Source organism: Haliotis cracherodii, unplaced genomic scaffold (genome assembly GCF_022045235.1).
Source record: "Haliotis cracherodii isolate W230 unplaced genomic scaffold, xgHalCrac1.p SCAF_1, whole genome shotgun sequence".
In the NCBI taxonomy this organism is placed as follows: domain Eukaryota; kingdom Metazoa; phylum Mollusca; class Gastropoda; order Lepetellida; family Haliotidae; genus Haliotis; species Haliotis cracherodii.
In genome coordinates this window covers 53,762,350-53,788,977 of record NW_027266264.1, presented here as the reverse complement: position 1 = coordinate 53,788,977, position 26,628 = coordinate 53,762,350, and the positions used below count along the sequence as shown (strand labels likewise).

General features: G+C 39.9%; 1 protein-coding gene across 1 annotated transcript in view; it reads right to left on the bottom strand.

Moving 5' to 3' along the window:
* Nucleotides 1–400: 400 nt before the first annotated feature.
* LOC139465639 (NT-3 growth factor receptor-like) overlaps nt 401–26,628 on the bottom strand; it is a 47,614-nt gene continuing 21,386 nt past the window's right edge. Inside the window, exons 2-13 of the mRNA XM_071247350.1 lie at nt 22,585–22,659; nt 21,411–21,482; nt 20,378–20,446; nt 18,647–18,804; nt 12,837–13,121; nt 11,519–11,821; nt 8,355–8,458; nt 6,226–6,469; nt 4,972–5,278; nt 3,415–3,652; nt 2,498–2,656; nt 401–1,000 (exon numbers count right to left, since the gene is read on the bottom strand). Coding sequence (XP_071103451.1) covers nt 815–1,000; nt 2,498–2,656; nt 3,415–3,652; nt 4,972–5,278; nt 6,226–6,469; nt 8,355–8,458; nt 11,519–11,821; nt 12,837–13,121; nt 18,647–18,804; nt 20,378–20,446; nt 21,411–21,482; nt 22,585–22,659 — 2,200 coding nt within the window. The 3' untranslated portion in view covers nt 401–814. The remainder of the gene's footprint in view (nt 1,001–2,497; nt 2,657–3,414; nt 3,653–4,971; nt 5,279–6,225; nt 6,470–8,354; nt 8,459–11,518; nt 11,822–12,836; nt 13,122–18,646; nt 18,805–20,377; nt 20,447–21,410; nt 21,483–22,584; nt 22,660–26,628) is intronic.

Sequence of the window (26,628 nt, the reverse complement as noted above, 5' to 3'; positions counted from 1 at the left end):
CTCTGAGTATGTGCTGTTGAGCAATCACGTCGGTCCATCCACTGATGAACATTATTGACATTTTTTGTACAAATATGAATTCCCGTGGTCCATCTCAACACAACACAACAAATCGTATGTTATAGTAACACAGCTAATGTCTTGTCGATTGCTTCAGATGCCCTCATTGTCAATCACACACACGTCTTTTGGCTGGCAGAGAGACATTGATGACATTGTCGAGCTGACACTGCCGTGCCGACACTGCCTCTGAAATCACCATGACAAGATGACCAACATTTCCAGCAGCCCCCTCGAAGTCCAAGCGTGTATGTTCCGCGTTTCTCGCCTCGAATAAACATACCCTGAATTCCGAGGATGATGCTAAAGATGAGGACTTCCAGTGTCACATCTTCTTCTCACTCTTATGGACACGCTTTCTACACAGATATCGCCAAAAGCTCGCTTCTGCATCCTGAAGATAATATAACTCAGTCCTTACTTCATCCCAGAGTCATGTTTCATGAGACAAGTGACTTACCGATTTCTTGTTTTCTGTGAATCAGGTATTGGTGATGGATCCATTTTAATCACATATGGTTGTAAATCATGTGATTCACAGATCCTGGTATGATTCATTTGAGATCATATAGGGTTATAATTTATGTGATTCACAGATCCTGGTAAGATTCATTTGAACCATGTATGGTTGTAATCCATGTGATTCATATATCCTTGTAAGATTCATTTGAATCAGGCTTTTCTCCTGTAGGGGATGTACACCCGTTTAAAACATTGTCGACCATGTATTAAGAATCCCTCCCTTCCGTGTTGCTCATGCAATCAGGTCGAGATAGGTCGGTTCTTTCAGACACAGACTGTCCAGGCGTTTGTGGATTTCCTTCATTGTCAGTCTCTCCGTCGGCTGCCTCTTCCAACACCCCAGCATCATCTTGTAGACGTCATCCGGGCATATCTGAGGGCAGTCAATCAGGTGCCCGTTCTGGATGCACTGTATGACCTTCAATAGAATACCAGTCATGTTAAAAGTGAGAATGCACTCAGCAATATTCAAGTTATATGAAGTACTGTAAATAATCAAATCTGCGTTTGGTATCACGATGAGAAAAGCCACAAAAACACACAAATATCAAAAGAAGTCGTCCATTGTACGACACCGGCTATCCCGTAAGCATGTCTATGAAACACTGTCAATTAGTGATGATACCAGGTGTTCTTGAAAAGATTAGCCTATCCTGCCCAACACAGTGATTGACATCAAGAGCAATGCTCCATGCCCTGGTTGGTGTCATAAGCGACGTTCCATGCACCATTCCTTGCAGTGATCATGAGTTATATCATAAGCAATGTTCCATGCAGTGATTGGTGTCATAAGCGACATGCAGTGGTTGGTGGCATAAGCGACCAAGCTCCTCACTGCGATAGCTCATTCGCGGATTTCTCTGTATCGCTGCCACCAGTCAAAACTCCCCACTGTGATAGGTGGCTACAACCATGTTTGGAGTTGAACTCGCAGCCGACTGACCGTTATTTTTACAACCAAGTGACGACTGCCGTGACCCCGAATACTCATACCGCTGCTAAATGTTGTTCTTTGTTTGTTAACTTGAATTTCTGTTTCATTACAACTATCTACATGTAATTGACATACAATATAAATATTTCGTTTTTAATGATTTTATTACACGGTACACACGGTTATTATATATCGTGAAGACGTCCGATTTTCGATCACAAATCACTTAATTTCGTTAATCCGACACACTCGTTAATCCTACACAATCATCTGCAACCAACGATGTCGAATTAACGAGACTTGACTGTAGTTATAATGTAAGGGGGAAGTTGGTTGACTTTCTGTTCGTCTGTAATCTCCAACCAATCTGATCAACAAACAAAAAGGTAAATATATCTGGGAAGTATGGTCAGCTGTAAACCTTTTCAAAATTAACTGTGATTGCATTCACAAAGACAAAAACAAAAGTATAAACGTTACTACATTTGGGGTTACCGAGAGTGTAACGAAGGTGTCACGCGCTGGGAAGGAGCTTGATAAGCGACATGCCGTGATTGGTGTCATAAGCGACGTTCCATGCAGTGATTGGTGTCATAAGCGACATGCGAGATTGATGTCATAATTAAGCGACGTTCATGCAGTGATAGGTGTCAGAAGCGACATGCAGTGATTGATGTCATAAGCGACGTTCCATGCAGTGATTGATGTCATAAGCGACATGCAGTGATTGATGTCATAAGCGACGTTCCATGTAGTGATTGATGTCATAAGCGACGTTCCAGGAGGTTTGGCTGCGGTCGCACAGAATCAGCCCGACATACCGATCCAAGAAGTCGCCTTGTACGACAAGCATAGCTTGATCGAAAGTTATTATAACCCAGAATCCACACGGGGATGTGATGCAACGAACATGCACATTCGGTAACATAAGAATATTTATGTAGCATTTACTCCGACATAATGTAGCCTGTCATACCGTACCTCTATATTGGACAGTTCGTAGTAAGGCTGTTTCCCGTATGTGAAGATCTCCCACATAACGATGCCGAAACTCCACACATCGGATTCCACTGTGAAGGTTCGGTACAGCAGACTTTCGGGAGGCATCCATCGGACCGGCAACATGGCGGTGCCCCCGACCTGGAACAGAGTGATACATTGGGTGATGATGAGGTGAGGTGGAATGAAGTTTACCGTTTCGTTCAAGATTATTGCATTTATATAGCAACTTACATGTACGTGTGTGTTAGGATACTTGTACTGGTCTGGACTTGCGTCGGTTTTATAGTGCTAGCCCACTGAGGTACTGTGCTTCAGTTTAACATGAAGATCCCAATCAGACCAGTCCTTGTTTTAGCCCCTTAATGCCGATCCCCATGCTATGCAGGGTGCCATAACGACCATCTTTCAACGTCTTCTGGTATGACGCGGCCAGTGATCGAACCACCGACCTTCCGCTCCTGACGTTCTGTTCACTTTCTATTCCAACTATTTCATTGTAAAAAGATCCCCTGACCCAGGAATATCAAACGGTCGGTCAGTTATGATGTGTCCGCTGTCTGAGATGCCATCCTGCTCATAAGCATTCAGCATACCACTTAGTCTTTACATCCAATTTAAGAACTCTTGAGTCATATCAGTGTACACAGCTGGTACAAGCAATTTAGACTAGGACTTTCACATAGAATACATGACCATGCGTGCTCATAAGCTTCGGGCTAAACATGTTTTTTATTTGTCACACCTGCAAGAACAAAGACGGAAATTACATTTCAACATTGAAATATTGGCATTTGTATACCAAGTAAACATTTCATGGCATAAAGCGTACTATTCGGTCCTTGGGGGTTCCAAAGGTGGGTGACTACTATCCACCCTGTTACTAGGAAACAACCTACCCTGTAGTAGTCCGTGCTGTAAACATCCCGTGACATGCCGAAATCCCCAATCTTCACTATGAGCTTGTCATCGACCAGACAGTTCCGGGTGGCCATGTCGCGGTGCACAAAGTGCTGGGACGCCAGGTAGTCCATGCCAGTGGCGATCTGGTTGGAGATGTGTAGAAGTTGAGTGATGGTGAGCGTATCGTTCTGCGGGGTTCCCTTACAGATGACTGACGAATCCGGGCCATGGGACCTGTGTCACGGAGAATAGAAACAACGAAAATCAACAATAATAATGATAATGATAATGATAATAATGATAATAATAATAATGATAATAATAATAATAGATCTAAGATAATATGTACATTTTACTACTACTACTACTACTACTACTATTATTACTATTATTACCATGTATATTACTACCATGACTATTATTAACATGTACATCTGTATAGAACTGATTCCACACAACACATGTTACATTATTCAGGGCACAAGTATAAACCCGTTCATCGGAAATTTGCATTCTCTACTCCCTGGGGAGTATATATAACCTATACTAGAAACAGTTACACGATTCCGCATTACCTTCTCGTACCGGATACTCATTTATTGATGGGGGGAACACAGGCAAATGTCAGGCCTAAGTTAACATTTATATAATGTTTATGGTTTCTCCGACCACAGCAAAAACTGCTAAACTGTAAATGACATGTAATTGTCTTGCAAATTGTTGTGACTTGTGTGTTGTTTTACGCCGCTCACAGCAAAATTCCAATGACGGCGGTCTGTAAATAATCGAGTCTGGACCAGACAATCCAGTGATTGACATCATGAGTATCAATCCACACAATTGGGATACGGTGACAAGCATCAACCAAGTCAGCGAGCCTGACCATCCGATCACGTTAGTCGCCTCTTACGACAAGCATAGTCACTGCAAATTAAACAGTTAAACTGGTAGTACTATATACATGAAAAAACAAACATTAAATTCTCTGATACATTCAATACACACTGAAATTCAGTACAACAGTGTCAAGCAGTTTTAAAACAATTTTCAAAGGCAAATTGTATTCTGACCCACCGGTAAGTGTGATAAAATAATAAAAAAATTGTTTTGTATGTATGGTTTTGTTTTAAATTCGACTAACCCTAACAAAATATTTTCGGAATGATCTAGGAGATGGTAATGATCTATGAGCTGCCTAACGTTGGGTTTTCCTTAAACATTTATTTTGTATTGCAATTTTTGTAGAAGCAGCGTTAAATCTCACTCACTAAAATCTGGGTTAAACTGATATACTCTATGCAACGGCTAGTTGTATTTCTCCTTCGTAAGGTTAACACTATTATAATATTCTTTTGAAACGACATACAGGAGAAGGCCCTTTCACACAAACACATTTTGTCGGATGCGTCGGGTATAATTGAGGAATTGGGGACGGTTTTCAAGTAAGGCATTGTTCTAAAGCTGTAAGGATAATTCTTGTTATAGTAGGAGGTAATTTACTATAGCCGTGTGTGCCAAATAATAAAAAAGCACCACCTAAAAATGTTCCTTACCTTAAATAGTTATTTAAATCTCCATTGGACATGAACTCGAATATCATCATATAATTCTCATTATTTTGAGAAACACCATAAAATGTCACAATATTGTCATGTTGGAGGTTAGCCAGAAGCTCTGCTTCCCTGTCAAAGTCCTTCATCACCGATTCACTTGTCGCGTCTTTGAGTGTCTTGATTGCAATTAGAGTTACTTCCCCTTCTTCAACAAGCCCTGTGCAGGTTCCAAGGTAAACGCGCCCAAACGCACCTTCCCCGAGTTCTCGCAAAAAACAGATTGTTTCTGGTCGGATGGTTCTCAGTGCTGAAATGTTAAATGTGACCCTGTTAGTGAGTGAGTGAGTCTGGTTTTACGCCAATTTCAGTAATATTCCAGAAATGGGCTTCACACATTGACATGTACCCATCTGTGATATCAAACATGACCTTCAACGTGACGAGTAAATGCTCATCATCAGTAACAGAACATCACGATACTGTCACATCAGTTGTGATACGGTGTTATCTATAAAGAAGGAATGGTATGAATATCTTATAAACCATATTTTAGATTAATACTATGTGTATAATACAAGAATATATTTAATATTGTCACAGGTCTTTTTTACGTGAAAAGATATTCATTTATAAACCATGGAGCAGTGCTCCGTGAGATGTCATACTATTCATTCTGTATTTCATTGTACCAAAATCAACTCATAGATGTCATGACATACGAATTCGTGCTAAATTTAAAACGATGTTGTGATACAAATATATGTCAAGAATATAATGTACTAATTTCACTAAATCAATTATGATATATGTTCAAACGAACGATTTATTGATGGAAATTGAACACATGTTAACACTCAGTCCCGCAGGGGGCACGGGTTGCTCAGTCGTCTAAGGCGCCGCGATTCACTGTGCAGAGTTGCGTCCCTTGGGCACGCCAGAAACCTATGATTGTGGGTTCGAATCCCGGTTCGCCCCAATTATGTTTCTAGGTTTGTCAGCACCATACCCGTGCTCGTGGGTTTCACCGAAGTGGTAAACGTCTTAGACCTGCATCACTTCGGGCTTTCCTCCCACACGCCGTGATATAACTGGAATAATGTTAAAAGCGGCGTTAAACCCAACTCACTCACTCACTCAGTCCCGCATGGAAATGAAATTGCAAACCAAATCATGTCATCTGATGTTGGTCCACCAGGCATAGATCTACAGTTAAAGCTGTTATCTCTTTTCTGTCTAAACATTATAGATACCTACTCGAATTATTCCTGTAGGCAGTTTTCTGCATGTAATTAGGGTTTTCTATCAAATGAAGACTGTTGAGAGGCGCAGCTTCCAGAAGGAGTCCGCCCTTGGTGACCTTCGGTCCGATGACTCCCTTGTTCCGGTTTTGGAAGGTCGTCTGACGGTTGACCTTTCTGCGGTGCCGACGAACACACACGACGAGTGTGATGGTGAACGCCAGGATGATGGCCGTTGCAGATGCCGTCACGATGACTGTCTGGGGGAGGAATTGTCATGTTATCAATTATTACATTATCGTAGGCATGGCAGCATCCATTCAACAGAAACAGTACTGGCAAATCTTTGGAACTCGAAGTTCGTAAACCATTCGTCACCACTCGCCCACATTCGTGACATGAATGACAATTTCAATATGGAACTGCGTTGTTTTGTCCAAAAAGGGACGATTGATGAACACCAATCGATTCGAATAAAAAAACTCCCCGCCTTTAGCTGACAGATACTAAATTATCAGGATTATTCTGTTGTTTTTCTATAAATCCATTGCCGGTGACTGGGGGTTGCCCATTCTAATCAAAGTGCCGCAATTGGTTGTGCAGAGTTGCGTCCCTTAGTCCTGAATCTGTTTTTTTGCAGAACACATCCAGACGAACGTCGCCTTGGGCTTTTCCCACATACACTCACATGCCATGATATAATTAAAATTTTCCTCGAATAGGAATTATAACAACCCATTCACACAGCTTATGAAGCACTCGGGGATTGTTCCTAATCTATGGCTAGGATACACACACCAAAACACTGCCATACATGTCCAGTTAGCTATGTTCGAGAACATGACGACTTGCACCTCGTCCACAACGTGTAATGTTTTGACAGTATCACTCTATCCCTTTTTTACATCACTGTCGTAGCTGCTTGTTACATCAACAACCTCATCATAAAAACTGTCCGAGTCATGTCATAATGACGTAAGGGTGGATGCCTAGGTATGAGAGGCTGTTGGGAAATGTCGCAGGTCCCAAGAAAGACAGATGGCTGGTCTCAAGAGGGCGTGCAGCCGGGTTGAATCATGAGAAGGATATGCCGTTGTGTGAGCGACAACAGCACATCCTGTCAGCATACTTCCAAGTCTTTATGCAAAGAAGGAACAGTTCACGTTCAGGATGATCTGAAGGTCATGAATGAACTGTTTGGCAGCATAAACTAATGTCAAGAAATTTACAGTAATTATGGGGAAAATCGAGCAACACCTTTCCTATCATACTGCAGATGTTGGACAACATTTGAGACAGGGACGGATCAAGGAAAATGAAAACCGAGCTATCTACAGGAAGCAAGGGGACCATCAAAGACCTTGCCAGGAAGTGAGGGTGTCCTATTGTGTACGCGACCAAGCTTTTCAACACAACAGGCTTGTTTGAGTCTGACACTTGGATCCAGAATGACTGCTAGAGAGGCTGAATTGTCTTAGATATGAATGGCAACATTGAACATGCATACCTATTGAGAGTATGTTTTACTTATTTAGGTATTTATTTAAGTCAAAGTAAAAACTAGAAATGGCAATAGGCCCTTTCCAGTTTGGCATAATATGTACGTCTGTCAAATTACTATTGTTGTTTTCAAGCTTTGAAAGTGGGATGGGCCATATCTATTGATTTGAATGTTCAGGGGGTAGGGGCATTTGAAGTGTACACCAACCGCCAATACCACAAATTATGCATGCAATTAGGTACTCTACAAGTAATATGAAATCTTAAACTTCTATATTTTTTTATATTTTTGTTAAAAAAAACCGCTGTTTGTTTGTTTGTATTTGTTGTATATTAGTATTCTATTGGTTATTTTTATTCGTCATACACTCAGAATGAATTAATGAGTGTGTTTGTTTGTCAGTTGTTATACGCCAGTGATTGAAATCATGAGCATCGATCTACACAATTGGGATACGCTGACATGCATCAACCAAGTCAGCGAGCCTGACCAACCGATCTCTTACGATAAGCGCAGTCGCCTCTCTCGGCACATATAGGTTGCTGAAGACCTATTCTAACCCGGATCTTCATGGGTCCTTAAACTTAAACTTAGTGACTTAGTGACTCCGGAGTCAATACATTCAATATGGCATCGCTTCTTACTATTTTAAAGTCGTCCGCATTCTTCACCTTCGGCTGTGTGGTGGTTGTCGCTAGGGGCGGGAAAGGAGGTCCGTTGGGAAAAAGGCGTGGCCTCTCAAGGCGCCCTGCAATTTTTAAAGAAAAATATAACCATAATTAGGAGTGAGTGAGTGAGTTGGATTAAACGCCGCTTTCAACAGTGTTCCAGTTATATCATGGCGTGCCGGGATTGGAGCCCACGATCACAACTTGCTGGCGTGGCCAAGAGACGCTACTCTGCATAGCGAACTGCGGCGCCTTAGGCGACTGGGCCACCTGTGGTCTCCCCACTCCTCCACAATTAGGAAGGAGAAAACCCAAACAATATCCTTTGTTGTGCATGAACATTACATATGACATAAAGCGCCAAATTCCATAAGCATCATCTGCATCGTTAATAAAATCGGAAAACAAAACTGAAGATTAAATACCTAAAAGTTTGTTTTTCTGAAAAACATAAAAACGTCGCTTGCTGTTAATCAATTACAATATTTGTCCAAAGTATATTTGATAACTCTTTCACACACAAAATATTTTTTTAACAAACTTTAAAAAGATAGAAATAGATAGAGTTTATATTTGAAACAAATCACCATAAGAGTTGTAAAAGGTAACGTTTTAAATACAAAAGGGGAAAAGAAGAAAAGTACACTTGCCATTGTCACAATTTTTTCTGAGGCTATTTTTATATAGTAACCAATGCTGCCAGTTTAGTACTCTTTGAATAATGCACTTGCACTAGAAGATTACAGATACTATAGGACAAGACGCGGACAGACAGATTACTGATACTATAGGACAAGAAGCGGACAGACAGATTACTGATACTATAGGACAAGAAGCGGACAGACAGATTACTGATACTATAGGACTAGAAGCGGACAGATTACTGATACTATAGGACAAGAAGCGACAGACAGCCCAATGGCTAATCTACTTGTTGAACTATGATCTACTGATCCTATGTTCTACAGATTCTACTATTGTCTACTGGTTCTACTATAATCTACTGTGAGCTACTGATTCTACTATGGTCTACTGATTCTACTACTGCATGTATGTACTGATTCTACAATTATCAATTAATTCTACCATGGTCTATTGATTCTACTATGATCTTCTGGTTGTACTGTAATATATTATTTGTTACTGATTCTACTACTATCAAGTAATTCTACTGATCTACTGATTCTACTATTGTCTCTTGGTTCTACTAAAATGTACTATGTTCCACCGATTCTACTGGTGTCAACTGATTCGATTATGATCTGATTCTTCTGTTATCAACTTATTCTGCTATTATCAACTGATTCTGCTATTATAAACTAATTCTGCAATCGTCAACTGATTCTACTATCACAACCGATTCTACTATTATCAACTGATTCTGCTATTAAGAACTGATTCCGCTATTATGAACTGATTCTGCTAATATCAACTGATAATCTGCTATTAACAACTGATCCTGCTATTTTCAACTGATTCAACTATTATCAACTAATTCTACTATTGTCAACTGATTCTATTATCACAACTGATTCTGCTATTATCTACTGATTCTGCTATTATGAGTGGAGTGAGTATGGTTTTACGCCGCTTTTAGCAATATTCCAGCAATATCACGGCGGGGGACACCAGAAACTGGCTTCACACATTGTATCCATGTCTGGAATCGAACCCGGGTCTTCGGCGTGACGAGCGAAGGCTTTAACCACTAGGCTACCCGAGTGCCCTCTGCTTTTATGAACTGATTCTGCTATTATTAACTGATTCTGTTAATATCAACTGATTCTGCTATTATCAACTGATTCTGCTATTATCAACTGATTCTGCTATTATCAACTAATTCTACAGTTATCAATTGAATCTGCTATTATCAACTGATTCTACTATCACAACTGATTCTACTATGTTCGACTGATACTTCTATGATCTACTGATTCTACTAAAATCTACTATAACCTACTGATCATACTATTACATACTGGCTCTACTATCATCTACTGGTTCTACCATAATTAAATAGTTCTACTAACATCTTCTGACTTTTCTATGATTTACTTGTAATCACCCTTCCAAAAATATGAAAAAAACCAACTTTATGAATATATTTACATGGACTGTTACCTCCCAGCCTATTGCCCATTTGCAGGAAATGTCGAGGTATGGCTGGAACAGGCTACATTAGTTTCAGAACAGCATAACCAAAGTCTTGAGTGGTGTGATGGGCGTGTGTAGTGAGGTCATGGATATGTTGTGGAACTAAGACATGCGGTCATACATCGATGGGTGTGACATCCGGTTTTATAGGGCAGTATAATGTTACATTTGTTGGGAAAAACTGTTCCAGAAAATATTCGAAATTTTGCCTTAGGTTTTAACAGTCAAAGGGGAAAAAACCTTGGTAATTGATTTGGATACAAAACAATAACTGGTTTCAGAATATCACAGGCAACATATTATTAGGAACTCCTGTGTTTGAATTTCTGGTTACAAGTTATCGCACGACTACATAAGGCCGTATGCACCATCTCAGAACCACTGAACTCTAAATGTTAAAAGGAACAGATATAGGGTAATTTCATTTAGGGCATCACCCCAAGCTACACACTCATGTTTTACTATTCCGACCAGTCTAGCAGTTGTTGATTATCCTTATTACATTGAGAGAATGTCTACAATTCCAATCTGCACTAATTGCAACGTCTAGACCATGAATGGTACTGGGCTTCAGGCCTTGAACCTTTTGAAGAATAACAGGCATAAATGTAGAATGTGAATTACTGGATTGTCTGGTCCAGACTCGATTATGTAGAGACCGCCGAACTATAGCTGGAATATTGCTGAGTGCGGCGTTAAACAACAAAGAAAGGAAGGACAACGTGACATCACAAACACACCGTCATTATACGACACAAACACACCGTCATTATTCGTCACAAACGCACCATCATTATACGTCACAAACACACCGTCATCATACGCCATAAACATACCGTCATTACACATAAACACATAAACACATATCCTTCCTTAACACATGAACACAGATACTTCAATGACACATACACCCATACACGTTGATGACACATAAACACATTGTCATTCTAGATAACTGAAACGTTCTACGTGTTAAAATAACTTACGTATTTGATTTTGATGTCCTGAGATGAAGATGTTTTTCTGATCTTTACCATACGTATTGTTGACGACGATAGTGTATGTTCCGGCGTAGTTGTAATTCGCTGCATCAAATTCCAGAGAGCCCCGCACCAAGCCAGGACGTGTTGTAAAGTTAGAGCCAGTTATCCCCTTTCTGTTTAGAGCTTTATTATTGAACAACCACTGAATGGAGGGCTCCGGCCAGCCGTGGACATCATATTTCAGTTTCTCGTCCGTTGCTTCGTTGATGGTCATATTCACTTTCGTAATGTTTAGTCGTGGAGCAGCTGGAATGGATGAATATGGTGTGTGAATTAGTGAGAGTGTTTTACACTATTCATATCTATATTCCAACTTCCATATAACGCTTTGAGCCACCAAACGTACGCTTCATCCATTTAATATAGAAAATGTCAACTCCAGAGAATAACCAGTCTCGATTATCCGCCAGTATTTCAGGTTAATATGTTGGAGGAAAGACCGAAGCGATGCAGGACTGAGATGTTAACCACTCTGATGAAACCCATGCACGAATCTGGTGCTGACAAACTTAGAAACATAATCGGGACGAGCTTGGATTCGAACTCAAAATCTTTAACGCCTAAGGGACGCTTACTTCTGGCGCCTCAAACGACTGGGCCACGAGTGCCTTCTTGTTGAAGCCGACCGCCTCCGTGGTCTAGTGGTAAAGCGTCCGCCCGAGGAGCGGAAGGTCAGGGGTTCGATCCCCGGCCGCGTCATACCAAAAGACGTTGAAAGATGGTACTTGTTGTTACCTTGTCTGGCGCTCGGCATTAAGGGGCTAAAACAAGGACTGGTCGGCTCGGAGTCAGTATACTGTGTCTGAGTGGGGTATTCATGTTAAACTGCGGCATGGTATCTCAGTGGGTTAGCACTATAAATCGGCATCAGTCCGGACTAGTACAAGCAGCCACACACACACACACACACATGTGCATGTACATCGCTATATAAGTGCAATAATCTTGGACGCGACGTTAAACCCAATTTCACCTCACCTCACCTCTTGTTGAAGCCAACAAGGTACTTGGTTGCACTTACAATTGACACCCGTGGTGATTCCGGGTAAGGATTGACCCCAGCAAGCTATGCTGATCGTACGAGGCGACCAAATGGATCGGGTGGCACGCTCCGCGTCTTGGCTGATACCACGATGTGGATCGTTGTTCACAATATCAATCAGTGGATTGTCTGGTCAAGACTGGATTAATTACAGACGCCATATAGCTGGGGTATTGGAGTGGGGTGTAAACAAACAAACAAATAAACAAGCAAACTTACAATTGACAAGTATTTCCACTTGAGCTGACACGTTATTGACTTTATTCTCTACGATGCAACGAGGAAGATTGTTGTGGTCAGTGGAATTGACATCCCACACCTGTAATGCCTTGATCGTCTCATTGGCGGTGTCCTTGACCGTACTAATAGTGTAGTTGGAAGCGAGATCCTTTAATTCCCATCTGACATCCGGTTTAGGACTTCCGGTTCCTCTGCAGTGGAACACGGCATCCTGGGAGGCGTTAATGGATATTTCGGAGGGCGAGACGTGCACATGTGGTGTTTCTGTAAAGGTGGTGGGTGATACTTTGTATAGTTTATACAGACCATGGTATTATCATATAATGCACAGTGTAAACAAAGGGATAAAACAATACGATAAACTTGGTATCACGATCCGATAAATTTGCAAAAGAAATCATCTATCAGGAACTACTTCTAAAAACCTCTTTACATAGGTGTCATCTTGCTAAACGCCCCCAAAAGATAATCTTGTGCTCATGATAAGAAACATTTCTGCCTAGAAGTCATCTGGAACAAAATATTACATGTGGCAGTTGACTTTGTATTTTTACGATATTAATTAGGACACATTAATGGATGAAACTTGTCTTAAACTTCGACTTTATTTAGAATGCCATTACATAATAAAGAGATTATTACTCTCGTGTGTTTCGTATCATGCCAGCTGCGGAACAAATGAAACTATACCTATCTGTTGATTTTATCATATGTTTGATTGTCAATTGAAAATATCCTTAGTTAGCGATATTATATCACAACATGAAATGTACTTGCACTTTTTCAGCACTCAAAGAATACTTCTACACGGCTTTATTTAAAATAAATCATTCCAAACTTTTAAGAATAAAAAAACCCCGACATTTGCATAATACACCACTGCTGGTGGATCTTAGACGTCTTATCTTTGAAAATCAATAAATTTACAACATTTGAAACATATTAAGTGTTATGAATTGCACATTCATTTCTAAACCCAGTCATTATTGAATCAATCTATTTGTACACAGACTTACCCAGCCACAGATTACTTTTCACAAACTGTTACAGGAATGAGTGATGCTTAAATAAACCTTTTAATCAATTTTAACAACAGCTCTTAGAATTTGCGATTACACAAAACTCAAACACGGTATACTTTCTTTTGTATAGGCTATTAGTGAGTCAGGTTTACGCCGCCTTTAGCAATATTCCAGCAATATCACGACGGAGGTCACCAGTAATGGGCTTTACACATTGTACACTGGAATCGAACCCTGGTCTTCGACGTGACGAGCGAACGCTTTAACCACTAGGCTACCCGACCGCCCGTCCAGGCTATCAACAACACAAATACCTTCTCGGCAAATAATCTCTATGTACAGCAGGCTATTACATGTCACATACAAGCGACAAATTAATATTCAAGGGCCTGGGACGTTTCTTAGAGACACGATATGTTTTCAGTCACTTCTTCAAAAAGAAATTCTCTGAAAAGAAAAGCCTGGCAAATATATGTTTTCAAAATCATGTTTTTTAAAAAAACACGAAAAGGGTCAGCACTGAAAGATACTTTTCATGCTATGTTCGTCAGAAATAGCATTCGAAAAAAATAAACACCAATGGATTATTTCAGCATGTATGTGATATTTCAAGGACAACATTGAACAATAAGAATGAGTGAGTGAGTTTGGTTTTACGCCGCTTTTAGCAATATTCCAGCAATATCACGGCGGGGGACACCAGAAATGGGCTTCACACATTGTACCGATGTCGGGAATCGAACCCGGGTCTTCGGCGTGACGAGCGAAGGCTTTAACCACTAGGTTACCCGCCCATCCCTAACAATAAGAATGAAAGTAAGATAACAGAATGGCCCTCCACATGGTTACATAACATGAAATATCCCTCCATGCTGGTGTGTTAACATATACCGGCCGAAGTGATGTCTGCATATCTATCAATATTGGTTACTGTAACTAAAGGGGCGGTCGGGTAGCCTAGTGGTTAAAGCTTTCGCTCGTCACGCCGAAGACCCGGGTTCGATTCCCGACATGGGTACAATGTGTGAAGCCAATTTCTGGTGTCCCCCGCCGTGATATTGCTGGAATATTGCTAAAAGCGGCGTAAAACCATACTCACTCACTCACTACTGTAACTAAAATGCCCAATCCTCTATTTTCCTGCAGGAGTGTAGCAACGCAGTAACATGCTTCGGTGTTTTTTTTTATATATTTATGAATTCAACGCACTAATCACCTGTCTTGTGTTTGAACCAATGAGTTAACACAGGATGGGCGAAACAGCTGCGCTCTATCATGTACGACATATAATATTAATGAACCAACCCGTCTTGCTGTCACGATACTGAAATAGTTAGATACAATCAATCAACTGGCACTGCCTGCACCAAGGACGCTGAATACACCTACTCTGACTCATATTAGTATTAAGGTAACGCCAGCCCAATTTCTGCTGCTTTTGAGTTGGTATATGATAAACCGATTCCAATACACGTACCTGGTATCACGACATTTACTCTTTCCACTTCTCCATGACAGTGTATTTATCTTTCTGAACTGTGGTCTACCTTCTATTAATATTCAATCTCCTTTTTCTTTCTTCATCACCAATCTATGCATTCGAGCTCCTATTTCTACACACCAAACACTCAATTAATTTGCCAAAATCTTCACCAACAATCCCTGTATCATCCACCGATCCCTACATTCAATTACCCCCACATCACAAATCCATCATCTTCACGAGGCAAACGTGTCCACTAGCCTTTTTCAAAGTCTAGCTTCCACCCTTGCCAATTTAAGCCTACTTTTGCCGCGAAGTGGAGTGTTACTTGATACTGTGCAGTCGCACTAGTCCGCATGCCTCTGTTATTGTAAGAGCAAAATGCGCTAGTGATAAGTATCTTTACTGTGGTAATTTGTCATTTTGTTTGTCTGTCAGGATGAGATCTCAAATCTTTTCGTTATCGGATCGACCAGGTCGTCTGCTATTGCAGTCATCTTTGTGCGGTCATTCGAAATAAGAACAACGATCTGATTGGATGTCGCGTTTTCAAGACAAGGGACATAACTCGCGATCGAGAAGTAGGCTTGAAATGGCAAAGGTAGAAATTAGGCTTTGATATAGGCTAGTGGAAACTTGCCTCGGGAAGATGCCAATCGATATACCCATTCTGCCATGTTTACACCACCAATCCATATACCCAATCTACCATGTTTACATCACCAATCCATGTACCCAATCTACCATGTTTACATCACCAATCCATGTACCCAATCTGCCATGTTTACATCACCAATCCATATACCCAATCTACCATGTTTACATCACTAATCCATATACCCAATCTACCATGTTTACATCACTAATCCATATACCCAATCTACCATGTTTACATCACCAATCCATGTACCCAATCTACCATGTTTACATCACTAATCCCATATACCCAATCTACCATGTTTACATCACTAATCCCATATACCCAATCTACCATGTTTACATCACCAATCCATATACCCAATGTACCATGTTTACATCACCAATCCATATACCCAATGTACCATGTTTACATCACCAATCCATATACCCAATGTACCATGTTTACATCACCAATCCATATACCTAGTCTGCCATGTTTAAACCACCAATCCATACCCAATCTACTATGTTTACACAACAAATCCATGTACCCAATCTACCATGTTTACACCCTCAATCCATGTACCCAATCTACCATGTTTACACCACCAATCCATATACCCAATCTGCTATGTTTACACATCCAATCCATATACCCAATCTACCATGTTTACATCCTCAATCCATATACCCAATGGGCCATGTTTACCCCCTCTATCCATATACCCAATCTACCATGTTAACACCACCAATCACTGTTACATTCAATCTGCCATGTTTACATCACCAATCCATATACCCAATCTATCAAGTTTACCCCATCAATCACTACCACATTCAAGCTACATCACTTCACTACCAATCCCTGCACTCAACATCCCATTTCTACACACCAACCTATACATTCAACATCCCACTTATTAAACCACTAACCCTACATTCAACATCCCACTTATTAAACCACTAACCCTACATTCAATATCCCACTTATAAAATCATTAAACCGTACATTCAATATTCCACTTATTAAACCACTAACCCTACATTCAACATCGCACTTATTAAACCACTAACCCTTACATTCAACATCCCACTTATTAAACCACTAACCCTACATTCAACACCCCCACTAACCCTACATTAACCCTACATGCAAAATCCCACTTATTAACCCACTAACCCTACATTCAACATCCCACTTATTAAACCACTAACCCTACATTCAACATCCCACTTATTAAACCACTAACCCTTCATTCAACATCCCACTTATTAAACCACTAACCCTACATTCAATATCCCACTTATAAAATCATTAACCCGTACATTCAATATCCCACTTATTACAACACTAACCCTACATTCAACAACCCCACTAACCCTACATTAACCCTACATGCAATATCCCACTTATCAAAAACCACTAACCCCACATTCAACATCCCGCTTATTAAACCACTAACCCTACATTCAATATCCCACTTATTAAATCACTAACCCTGTATTTAACTTTCCACTTATTAAACCACTAACCCTACATTCAATATCCCACTTATTAAACCACTAACCCTGTATTTAACTTCCCACTTATTAAACCACTAACCCTACATTCAACATCCCACTTATCAAACCACTTACCCTACATTCAACATCCCACTTATTTTAACCACTAACTCTACATTCAACATCCCACTTATTAAACCACTAACCCTACATTCAATATCCCACTTATTAAACCACTAACCCTGTATTTAACTTTCCACTTATTAAACCACTAACCCTACATTCAATATCCCACTTATTAAACCACTAACCCTGTATTTAACTTCCCACTTATTAAACCACTAACCCTACATTCAACATCCCACTTATCAAACCACTTACCCTACATTCAACATCCCACTTATCAAACCACTAACCCTACATTCAACATCCCACTTATTAAACCACTAACCCTACATTCAACATCCCACTTATCAAACCACTTACCCTACATTCAACATCCCACTTATTAAACCACTAACCCTACATTCAACATCCCACTTATTAAACCACTTACCCTACATTCAATATCCCACTTATAAAATCATTAACCCGTACATTCAATATCCCACTTATTAAACCACTAACCCTTACATTCAACATCCCACTTATTAAACCACTAACCCTGTATTTAACATCCCACTTATCAAACCACTTACCCTACATTCAACATCCCACTTATTAAACCACTAACCCTACATTCAATATCCCACTTATTAAACCACTAACCCTACATTCAACATCCCACTTATTATACCACTAACCCTACATTCAACACCCCAACTAACCCTACATTAACCCTACATGCAATATCCCACTAATCAAAAACCACTAACCCCACATTCAACATCCCGCTTATTAAACCACTAACCCTTCATTCGATATCCTACTTATAAAATCATTAACCTGTACATTCAATATCAAATTCATAAAACCACTAATACCGACATTCAATATGGCATTTACACACGACTCATCCTCACATTCAATATCCCAATTCTACACGACTAATCCCTACATTCATTAGATGCTAGAAATCGGAGAGGCCTTGTCTCTCGCAGTAGCCGAGAAAGTATAATGTCTCAATGATCTATGGTTCTCACCACAATCCGGGATGTCCATCTCCGATACGTGGCGTTTGACTCCGTCCTGTATACACATTATTCGTTGATTGTCCAGAAACTTGGAGTTCTTGGATTTCTGTTTTAGTTTTAGCCACTGCATGTTGCAACTGCACACCAGAGGGTTTTCATTCAGGTTCCTGGGGGAAAGTTAAACATGATTCAAACAAAATTGTCATACTTCAGCCAGAATAATGACAAAAAACAGAAAGTTTCTAAAACGACTCCATTTCTTGCCCATTTCATCACGGGTCAACTTCAAGCTGCTCTCTCTTGCCTTCCCATGCTATAACAAAGAACCTGTCTCTCAGAGTCATTACCTTCAAACGCGTTCGCTACGATCCAGAGACATAGCTGTAACGACTTATGGAAAAAGATCATTCAAACATGCAGCACTGGAAATAAAACAATTCCCAAACCCATCATCTTTTAAGAGACAGTTTAAAACATTCCTTTTTAGTCAGGCTTTCCCCTAAACTGCGAGAGACTCTTTCAACAAGCGTGCAGAGCATACTTTACTGTATTTTGGCGCTACGTAAGTGTATTATCATTATTATTATTATTATTATTATTACACCTCTTTTAGTCGTTTGTTTTGTTCGTTTGTTTGTCGTTAAACCCGCACTCAGCAATATTCCAGCTATAAAGGGGCGTTTCGTAAATAATCGACTCTGGACAATCCAGTGATTGACATCATGAGCATTGATCTACCGATAACATGCATCAAACAAGTCAGCGAGCCTGACAAAGCCGATCCGGTTCGCCTCTTACGACAAGCAAAGGTACCTGAAGACCACTTCTAAGACGGATCTTCTCGGGGGGTTTGGAACGGACGTAGCTTGCTATCTTATGGAAAATGATGAGAAGTCTGTTTGTTTTCACCGTAACATGGAGCCCGACGTCGCGAGCCGGAGGTTACAGGTGAAATATGCGCTCAAAGACGACTCGACAGCATTAGCAAATCCCCCGGGAAGATCGGGGTAGTTTTAAGCAGCAATCCATTTACAAGTACGAATACTCCAATGATGTCACCCATGACGCCATGATTCACAATGCTGAACGGCTTGGGAAGCAGAATACAAACTATCTGTTCTGATACATATTACTAATCATGAATAATATATAATTTATAATGAATATTGTTTGTAATTGTGCCAATTACCACGTCAAGTTTGGAGTCAAGTCTCAAGCTTCTTCATAGAAATATCTTCTCAGAAAATTGTCAGACTATTGTCTGATGTTTCATTGTGATTTAACATTGAAGCTTCTTTATTGAATTCAGGAGTCAAATGCTAAATACAAACCTTTTTTAAACGCCAATGCTATCGTCTATAACAACTTCAGCAACCCATGCTTGCTGTAAAAAGCGACTATGCTTGTCGTATGAGGCGACTAACGGGATCGGGTGGTCAGGCTCGCTGACTTGGTTGATGCATGTCATTGTATCCCAATTGCATGGATCGATGCTCATGATGTCCAACACAGGATTGTCTGTTCCAGACTCGATTATTTACAGACCACCGTCATATAGCTGGAATATTGCTGAGCGCAGCGTTAAACAACAAACAGACAAACAAACAAACAAACAAACAAACAAACACACGTCTATGACAACCTGTCTATAACAGTGAAACCTAATGTAAATATATTGTCATACTTTGTCAGAAAGGCAACTCCCATATGAAAACTAAAAAGAATAATTGTTGTACTCACAGTTCAATAATATGCAGGTGACTCACAAGAAAACGAGAGAACGTCTCCAGTTTATTATGTTCAAGGTCGCTGAAAACAGAAGACTAAAAAGTATTGATTAGGAACACACGAAGGAAAGTTTCGACATTATGTCTCTATATGGGAGACCAATTTCTTGGAACATCGTTATAGATTAATATTACAACTATGAATAGTGCATATTTCAAGGAATAGTTCTTAAGGACGTCTGGTGGCCTGTAATTTGAGTATTTAACTATTTCTATGATAATAATCTGCAACATATACATCTCGTACAGACTTCCGTACGGCTTCAGATTGTCTTTTCTTAGATAGGTATTTCTAAAATCTAGATGATTTAATCTAAATTTCCAATTGCAAAAGGAAGGGGGTCAGTGTGCATTGTACAACTACAGATTTACTTTTTAACGATGTAAGAAGGGAAACCTCACAGTGTTACCAGTTTTGTCTAAAAGAGTAGTTTTATAGGTTGTTTAAATAATAAATGTTTCTTGGGCACATTTTTCTCAGGGGTAGGACTATATTTGAAATTTTATTGCAAAAATCCCACTGTTTGTATATTTGGTGTTTATTTTTATTATATTTAACATTCACTCAGAATGAATGAATAAGTTTGTTTGTTGTTTAACGCCGCACTCAGCAATATTCCATCTATATGACGGCAGTATGTAAGTCATCGAGTCTGGACCAGACAATCCAGTGACTGACATCATAAATATCGATCTATGCAATTGGGACACGATGACATACATCAACCAAATCAACGAGAATGACCATCCGATCCCGTTAGTCGCCTCTTACGACAAGCATGGGTTCCTGAAGACGTATTCTAACCCGGATTTTCACGGGTAAACATGCAACTGATGCGGTATCAACATCTTAGATGCACAGTCACGTATTTCCCACAGTTTTATACCTGCAAACTATTCCCGGATTGAGTTGCCCAGTGAACGCAAAATCATACCTACATACATAATTTAGATATCGGAAATGTAATCACATTTGCAATACTTACATTTTATTCAATTGTGTATTTGTTTCGAATGCTCCATCTTCTATAAACTGAACACCACTGTATTTTATAACTCTGCAAATAAAATTAATAACACTTGATTATCATATATAGTGGTATACTTCATCTAAGATGACAAATCCGTTGATTTATATCAGCACTCAGTGAATGAGTTCGGGATCGAGGGAGGTAGCGAGCTAGCTTAACTCCGTTTTAACAGCATTTCAGTTATATCACGGCGTGTCAGCTTAATGTGAGAGGAAAGGTCTTAGACGTTGAACGCAAGCACAACTACAGTATGATTGTGTTGAAGTGAGGGAGCTCTAACCTCCAGAAGGTCTTGAGAACACTTAGTGAAAATCAGTCATATTAATCCAAGAAAACGGGTATGATGCTGACGAACGAAGAATAAAAGCCAGAATTATCTGATTCTGGCACTTTTGAGAGACACAACTTTGAACAGGACATATAATAATAATAATAACAATAACAACAACGATGATACTACTACTACTACTACTACTACTACTACTACTACTACTACTACTACTACTACTAATACTACTACTAATAATAATATCCAGGCCAACAAACCTGATCTTGTCCTTTTTGATAAATCCAATGAAATCGTTTATATCATTGAATGTTCTGTCCCCTTTGACACTAATGTGATTGACAGGATTGAGAAAAAAACATGGCAAATATGCAGACCTCGCTTTCGAAATGTCACGCTTGCATCCCAAGTACCAAGTTGTCCGACCCCCCATTGTTCTCGGTGCCTTAGGTTTGATACCTCCCAATCTGTTGACTGACATTGGGAGAGTACCCTGGTTTGCTACCAGGAATACAGACCTTCTGACAATCTGAGTAATCCAGAAGGCTGCAGCGTTGGGGAGTCTTCACATTCTCCGGACAGTTCTGGGTGGGTTTGACTAGGCAGCGCTACCTGGGAGAAGTCCCATTCGCTGTCTGGGCTGCGTGTAGAGGGGGCTGATGATGAGCCCAACCAGCCTGACTGTGCCAGGATCACCTAAACCCTCTTTGCTGCATATTTCATTTTTGATTTGCACATACTGCTACTCCTCCTCCTCCTCCTCCTCCTACTACTACTACTACTACTACTACTACTACTACTAATACTACTACTACTACTACTACTACTAATTGCTTTACGTACAGCTCTTGCAAACTTTCGTACGGCTTGAGATCGTCTTTTCGTATTCTTGTCAGGTTATTCTGGCTGAGAATCTCTCTGCAAATAAGAAGACAACATACTATAGAATGAAGAATGATCTGTTATTTTTTCACCATGATACCACGTACAATAGAAGTATACAATACAACATATCCTTAAAAGAACCATGACATTGTGAACCTGCACATACTCTGAGGCATTCGTCACTTGCTATCGACAATATCGCTGGGCCTCCTATGCAGCAGTGTGTTATTTGCACAGATCTGCAGTAAATGTCAAACATATATTGGTGCATATATCATATAACAGTTTATTATATCATGGACATTTCTTCATACTTCATAGTCTTTTAACATTGAATGTGAGGTCTTTGTGAGTTTTCTGCTATGTATCTGCAAGCATTTCCTCCAACAGTCTTCAGACTATTCTCATGTGAGTTCTTTGTTAGTTTTCTGCTATCTACACCCAGGCATTTCTACAGTCTTCAGTCTATTCTAATATGATATCTACAAGCATTCCCTCCAACAGTCTTCAGACTATTCTCATGTGAGTTCTTTGTTAGTTTTCTGCTATCTACACCCAGGCATTTCTACAGTCTTCAGTCTATTCTAATATGATATCTTCAAGCATTCCCTCCAACAGTCTTCAGACTATTCTCATGTGAGTTCTTTGTTAGTTTTCTGCTATCTATACCCAGGCATTTCTACAGTCTTCAGTCTATTCTAATATGATATCTACAAGCATTCCCTCCAACAGTCTTCAGACTATTCTTATGTGAGTTCTTTGTTAGTTTTCTGCTATCTACACCCAGGCATTTCTACAGTCTTCAGTCTATTCTAATATGATATCTACAAGCATTCCCTCCAACAGTCTTCAGACTATTCTCATGTGAGTTCTTTGTTAGTTTTCTGCTATCTACACCCAGGCATTTCTACAGTCTTCAGTCTATTCTAATATGATATCTACAAGCATTCCCTCCAAGTCTTCAGACTATTCTCATGTGAGTTCTTTGTTAGTTTTCTACTATCTACAAGCATGCACTCATAGTCTTTAAAACATTCTAATTTGAGTTCTTTGTTAGTTTTCTACTATCTACTAACATACACTCCTAGAGCCTTTAAGAAATTCTAATTTGAGTTCTTTGTGAGATTTCTACTATCTACAAGCATGCACTCATAGTCTTTAAAACATTCTAATTTGAGTTCTTCTTTAGTTTTCTACTTTCTACAAGCATGCACTCCTACAGTCTTTAAGATATTCTAATTTGAGTTATTTCTTAGTTTTCTACTGTCTACAAACATACACTCCTAGAGCCTTTAAGACATTCTAATTTGAGTTCTTTGTGGGTTTTCTACTATCTACAAGCATGCACTCATAGTCTTTAAAACATTCTAATTTGAGTTCTTCTTTAGTTTTCTACTTTCTACAAGCATGCACTCCTACAGTCTTTAAGACATTCTAATTTGAGTTATTTGTTAGATTTCTACTCTCTACAAACATACACTCCTAGAGCCTTTAAGACATTCTAATTTGAGTTCTTTGTTAGTTTTCTACTATCTACAAACATACACTCCTAGAGCCTTTAAGACATTCTAATTTGAGTTCTTTGTGGGTTTTCTATTATCTTCAGGCACACCCTCCTACAGATGTCACACTATTCTAATGCGAGCTCTTTGCTACTTTTTCAACTCATTTGCCATAGCCAATTCGGTCATAACAAATGTGTAGGTTAACTGAATTTGGTTTAACATACCTCCTTAAGCACGACGTTCCTGCCTAACTGACCACGTGTGACAACACCTTACTTGTTACAGACGGCAAGCAACTAGATTATGATTGTAGTTAAGAGAGGGAGCTCTGACCTCCAGAAGGTCTTGAGAACACTCGGTGAAAATCAGTCATACTAAACTGCGGTGAAACGTTATATACTTGTTCATGCTTGGCTAAACCTTATTAACCATGGCTTGAAGAACCTTCAAATCATTTTACTCACAACAAACACAATAATAACAATGATGATGATGATAGTGATCGTCATCATCATCATCATCATCCTCATCCTCATCATGCATGTCACAACCATATCGATCATACACAAAACAATCATATCTTACAGTCACTTTATAGGTACAGCAATGAGAAACGATCTATACACTGAATTACACACCACGCTTTGTTTACCCGGAATTCGAACACCATCGAGTTAAAGAGTATAAAGTGTTTACGAATGCTACAATAATATTTGTATAATCGCCCCACCATCCTACACACAACGAAAGTTTTGTGTGATACAAATGATTTGCAATAGTGGGTGAAGATTGTTTTTTGCGCATCAGCGGTTCTGCGGCTAAAGATGTTATTGTTACATTTCGGGCTCAGCTTCTCTCGAATACGGGAACACAATAGTTTCCTTTATACTGGCTATTTCCCCGCTGGTTGATTATTAACTGATGAGCCAGAATGATTGATGCCATTCGTGTGAACACGTGCACGGATGATGTTGTCGACAATGAAGGCCACGACGTCCCCACACACGGCCACTGTCAATATATTAGTTAAGGATCATGACTCAATGTTATTGAGTTTGGGAATCGGTCCAGCTGTGGAGTTGCCCACATTCGTGACCAACTCGTGTTATTCCGGGACAAGCCGAATAGCGACTCGTGCCCCGCTCGTGACCATTTTTGCGACCGGGTTCCGTCTTAGCGCAAACGGGCATACCTAAAACAATTGTCAACTCGTTGCGTAATGGTTCACACATTTTCCCCATATATCATACATATTTCAGATGCAATTTCAAGAACATTGGGACGTGCGGAATTATACAGTATGATCGAAAACATTTAACTGTGTCTTTGGTATATATTTACATGCAAGACATATGTAAAAATCAAAAACTATTTCTGAGGGATTCTTTGACGAAGAACTTGAAATCATACGCGCATTCTGATTGGTTTGTCGTATTTTCGCACATAACATTCATCGATAGGGGGACGAGTCTTCTTGCAGGTTACGGAAAGGGGCGAGTGATGACGAATGGAGTTGCCCAGTATAGGTACGAAGCCTAAACTTGTAACGCAATAACACACAAAGAGCAAATCAAAGGGGGGGGGGGGGGGTACCGCTAGCAATATTGTATCTGGGGTATTACTATTTGATAGTGATTCACAAACACATATTCATGATAGAGTCGGAATCGTATCATTGACTCTGCTTTTAGAAGAGGTTTCTTATGAATAATACTAATAGCATTGAAGATGTTGGTTGGTTGGTTGTTTAACGCCGCACTCAGCAATATTCCAGCTATATGACGGTGGTCTGTAAATAATCGAGTCTGGACCAGACAATCCAGTGATTGACATCATGAACATCGATCCACACAATTGGGATCGGTGACATGCATGAACCAAGTCAGAGCCTGACCACCCGATCCCGTTAGTCGCCTTTTACGACAAGATCCTACCCCGGATCTTCACGGGTACATTGAAGATGTAGCCCTCTTCATATTTGATTGCGAGGCCTATGTATTGTTGAGAAATAAGTTCATACCGAAGTGGCATATTTCATCAAACATTGTAAATTTCATAAATTACCGACTTCTAATAATGTGTCAATCCTTAACAAATTCGTTAAAGTTCGTTAAAGAAGCTCTGAACTTATCTGTGGAAGAGGTGAGGTGAAATGGGGTTTAACGTCGCGTCCAAGATTATTGCACTTATATAGCGACGTGCATGCACGTGTATGTGTGTGGCTGCTTGTACTTGTCCGGACTAATGCCGATTTATAGTGCTAGCACTCTGAGATACGATGCCGCAGTTTAACACGAATACCCCACTCAGACACAGTATACTAGCCCCTTAATGCCGAATGCCAGACAGTGCAACATCAAATACTATTTTTTAACGTATGACGCGGCCGGGGATCGAACCCCTAACCATCCGCTCTCCGGGCAGACGCTTTACCATTAGACCAAGGAGGCGGTCAAACTTTAAATATCTAAAATATCTAAAATATCTAATTGTATCA